Raw genomic sequence first — 5,152 nt, forward strand, 5'->3', positions numbered from 1 at the left:
ATTGATAGAGTATAGTTGCAGTGGTTGTTGTTGACACAGTTGTAGTAGTTGCTGTGTTTGTTGTTGTAACAGAAGTTGTCGTTGTATTGTTTGATGTTGTTGAAACAGAAGTTGTAGTTGCAGTATTTTTTGTTGTTGTTGAAACTGAAGAAGTGATTGCAGTGTTTAATGTTGTTGATACAGATGTTGTAGTTGCAGTGTTTGTTGTTGTTGAAATAGAAGTTGTCGTTGTCGTTGCTGTGTTTGTTGTTGTTGACACAGAAGTAGTAGTTGCAGAGTTTGTTGTTGTTGATGAAGAAATAGTAGTTGCTGTGTTTGTTGTTGTTGAAACAGATGTAGTTGTTGTTGATACAGAATTTTTAGTTGCAGTATTTGTTATTGTGGACACTGTAGTTATAGTTACTTTGTTCGTTTTTGTTGAGATATAGTTAGTAGTTGCTGTATTTGTTTTTGTTGTCACCAATGTTGTAGTTGCTCTGTTCGTTGTTGTTGTTACAGAAGTTGTAGTTGTTTCCGAATTTGTTGTTGAAGTTGACTCCAAAGTAATATTTTTTGCATTTTTTGTTTGTGACACAAAACTTGTAATTGCTGTGTTCTTATTTGTTGACACAGACGTATTTATTGTTTCAAAATTTGTTGTTGAAACAAAAGCAGTATTTTTTTCTGAATTTATTGTTGTTAATACAAAAGTAGTAGTTGTTGTGTTCATCGTGGTAGCAACAGTTGCAGGACTTGCTGTTGAACTGGCATAAACTGAAATTATTTTTTATGCTAATAATCAATTTGGTTTCCTTGAATATTTTGAATGCAAGACGTTGGATTTTTTTATATTTTTATTCACATCAATAAATTTTAAAAATAAAATTATTCAGTTTATTAAATATTGAAAAAAGTCATTTCAATTAATTGCATATCCCAAAAATATATTACTAGAATATATATTTTTACATCGTACCAGAAAATTTTTTGTTTTGAAAAATAGAAGTCGCGCGAATGTCCCACAACAACTAAAAGAAAACTTTAATTTCAACGTGGTAGATATACTTTGTAATATAATGTTGTGCAATGGCGGTTTTGTTTCAAACGAAATCAAATCGGCTCAATTTATTATTAATCTAAAATCTGTTTTCGTTTTATTTACTTAATTTCTTTCTTCATTTATGTCTATTTGTTTATTTGTTATTGAATTAATTTGCTTTTCATTTATCAGATCTGGCAAACACGCTACTGCTTATAATTCATTCCTCACTTTGTTGCGATGATACGATTTCACTCAACAAATTTGGGCAGGTTGAACTACATGACATACAGATACAAAAACCACCAGGTATATAGTTCTGAAAATTAGGTCATCTCACATTAGCAGCATGACTTGTTTTGACTTCTCTGCTATTTATTCTAAAACAAAAACGACAATATGCAAACAAGAAGCATGTCATTGGGTTGTATATAAATTCAATACCAAGGTTAACTCACAGATACCTGTCCAAGGGAAATTGGATCCATTTTGAAAAACCAATGATAATGTCCAATTTGTATTTGTTCCGATTGTTTTAGCTGAGGTTGCTACGGTTGTTGCAGTTGTGTTCGTAGTTACTTTGTTATTATCTACCGATGGTGACGTATCTGGTGGTTCTAGAGTGGTCAAGTTGTTGTTGTTGATACCTGGTAAATAATTTTTTGGTAAAAATATTTATTAAAAATTATTAGAAATCGTTTTTTATAATTGATCTTTTAATATCAGGCGAAATCAATACTTATACTTATTGTTATTGTTGTTATTGTTGTTGATACCTGGTAAATAATTTTTTGGTAAAAATATTTATTAAAAATTATTAGAAATCGTTTTTTATAATCGATCTTTTAATATCAGGCGAAATCAATACTTATTGTTATACTAACACAACTATAATATTTATGTTAGTAACTAATTAGTTATGTTAAGATAGTTTTTATCACGTTATTGGTATAAATAACGTAATCAACCATTTTAGGTTTGCGATGTCTATTGTTTAGTCGATTAAAATTTTTGCTCATTTTTCTTCAATAAAACAATAAATAATTTTTTCTGACAAAGTTTTTAAAATTTGCGAAAGATTTTGTTGCTGTGTTGCAGTTCGTTTTACAATTTATTATGAATTACAAATTTTCATCATCGTCGTCATAGTACTTGATTTTAATTACAAATTTCAACGGTTTTCTTTCATCTACAAATCATCACTAATTTTAACTGACTACAATTCAACAAACGTCATCATAATCAAGTTTTTCAATGCTACTTCTTTAGTCCATTTCGCAATTTGCTGCTTTTGTCAAAAAATTTTCAATATGGCAACCAATTGGACTCGCGAAGAATTTCTTGTTTTTTTACCACCCAAAAATTCTCCGCATTCCTAGAATATGTTGAAAAATCATATTTCAATTGAATATTTGGAACTCGAGTTTGTCACGTTCATCAATCCACAATAACATTTGGCTCTGGGAAAAAGACCCAGCGTTAACAAACGCTTAGCCAAATTAAAATGTGGGCTTTTAAATGCAAGGTCCTCTATAAACAAGGCTGCTCTTCTTAACGACGTGGCCATCTTTCTACAAATTAAGAATCGACAGTGGGCTCAACAACATCTGTTCATTTCCCACCAACAACCAGACGATGTCCTCTATCCGTTCAGCTGCCTAAAAAATCGCACACATCTCAAAATAATGGATGTGTGGAGGAACCCGGTGGAGGTGGTAAACTATATATATATATATATATATATATATATATATAATTATTTATAAAGATCGCTGCGTTTTCGGCATTATTCAACTTGTAGTTGAGTTTCTCAATTTTTCTGACGAGACTTTTATCGTCTTGATGAAGTTTATTAAGGTTAAATAAAAAACTTTTAATATTTGACATTTTTGACAAAACATCTAGGGGATGTCCTGGATTGTACTGGAACAGCTGAAACTGCCGTTCCAGCACGCATACGTGCAGCCTGGAATATATATTTATGATATATATATATATATATATATTTATGATATATATATATATATATATATATATATAAGTAATAATATATAATATAAATGTATATATATATATATATATATATATATAGCGCTTTTGAGATTCGTTTAATTAGCGCTTCATAAATGTTTCAATAATAATATATATATATATATCATAAATATCATATCATAAATATAATTATTTATAAAGATCACTGCGTTTTCGGCTAAAACCTCATACATAAAACCTATGTGTTTTCTCATGCTAAAACCTAACATATACTGCCGATCCGTTGACGATATATTTGCTACATATGAAGAAGATGGCGTGTTTTAAAAAAACTTCATCTGACCACTTGTTAGAAAAAAAGTAAGCGAATTTGTAAAAAAGCGAGTGAATAATTTTTGGATCGAAAGAGTTGTAACATAAATCAGCAAATAAATTACTAAGAAAACAAATTAATGAATGGAACAAAAACACGAATAAAAAGCACTTTCTTTGTTCAAACAAACAAAACAAAAACAAAGCGTACGAAAGAAAGAGATCGTACAAACGAACGAACGATCAAACAAACAAACTTCTCTGCACGGACAGAATCATGACGACAGGTCCGCTGAATCCGAGACAGAAACAAAAAAAAACGAATGTCATGAAACGTGTGTGCAGTCGCTTTCTGCGGTACCACATCGTCCTCACTACAACCCGGTGGTTCGCCATGACGGTTTCTTTGTACTGTTTTGTTGTAAGTTTTGTTGCTGTTGATGTTGTTGTAAGTTTGATAAGAAATTTTTTTTAATAATATTAAAACCGATCCACGCTAACTGTTGAGGTCGATCAAAAACTGAAGAAACCCTAATGAAAAAAAATATGAAAACAACCCTTCAAAATCTGGAAATATAAAAGTTAACTATTGTACAAATGTAAGTGAATATAAAAGTTACACACACATATATACAAACACAAACACACATACGACGCATATATGTATAATATTTATATGTAAGTCAAACAAAAGTTGATTAAAGTGTTTAAATTGTCGAAAGAAATGAAATGAATGAAGAATTGTCTAGAAAACAGTATTTGATGATTGTGGACTCGCGAGTCTTGTTCCTCATCAAGGTATTCTATCCAACGGTGCTCGAAATCTGCGCAACAACAAATATTAAAAAATATATGAAATGTTTTATTCAATAAACGTTTTAATTAATTAATTAATTAATTAATAGTCATAAGTATCCACACACAACATTGTTGCACAACTTCGAAAGTCTTCCATTTTCGAAATGGTTTGCCGAGCTATAACGATCTTATATTTAATATCATTTCAACACATATATTGACAATTATCATCATAATGAATATTTGTGTGTGTTTAAATTATGTTATGTATAGTATGTTTTATATTTACCTATATATATATATATATATATATATATATATTACATATATATAAATAAACATATTATATATATATATATATATATATATAAATGGGGCATCGTTTTTAATAAAACAAGTTTATTCGAAAACTTCGTACCGAATTATCCACGTCGTCAACCCCGAGGTTCACTTCACCATCAACATTCTTCTCCAATGGAGGTTATAGGTAATAAACTTAATAAATTAATAGATTAGCAGAAGTTAATATCACAAGAATAATATGACAATCTACTTCAATCAATATTCCAAGATCCTAACATTAACTACGGCACTCCCATTATCCTCCTTCAATCAACAAAATGGGGTATCGGAAACCCGAAAACCTCGTACATAGTTATATATATATATATATATATATATATATATATATATATATATATATATATATATATATATATAATAGTTTGTGTTCTTGATATGGGTAAGCCAAGATATTTTAATTGTCATGGGAGAGCAAAGAATAAAGTATCACGAACCAAGCACTGTCTGACGTTTTTTGTTTTTTGCGTTCTCTCACAGTTGAATTGTTTTTATTTATTTATTTGTCTGTTTATTGATTTTTTTTTGTTTTTTCATAGTTTTTTCTAAATTATTTGTATTCAGTCATCAACCGTTTGTATTTACATTCATTCATCTGTTCGTCTATTCACTTACGTACCTACATAGTATCTTGTACATTTTTAGTTTGAACAAAACAAAATTAAATCAGAT

The 5,152-nt window shown here is 29.4% G+C and overlaps 1 protein-coding gene across 1 annotated transcript; it reads right to left on the bottom strand.

The window, feature by feature from the left end:
* Positions 1-428: 428 nt before the first annotated feature.
* Positions 429-2,585, bottom strand: HELRODRAFT_184058 (hypothetical protein; the record flags this gene model as incomplete). The annotated part of the gene is made up of 3 exons (XM_009015350.1): positions 429-595; positions 1,483-1,665; positions 2,471-2,585. The coding sequence occupies 3 exons, from the start codon at positions 2,583-2,585 to the stop codon at positions 429-431; spliced, it is 465 nt and encodes a 154-aa protein (XP_009013598.1).
* Between the last annotated feature and the right edge of the window lie 2,567 nt (positions 2,586-5,152).

This window comes from Helobdella robusta, assembly GCF_000326865.2.
Source record: "Helobdella robusta unplaced genomic scaffold HELROscaffold_150, whole genome shotgun sequence".
NCBI classification, from domain to species: domain Eukaryota; kingdom Metazoa; phylum Annelida; class Clitellata; order Rhynchobdellida; family Glossiphoniidae; genus Helobdella; species Helobdella robusta.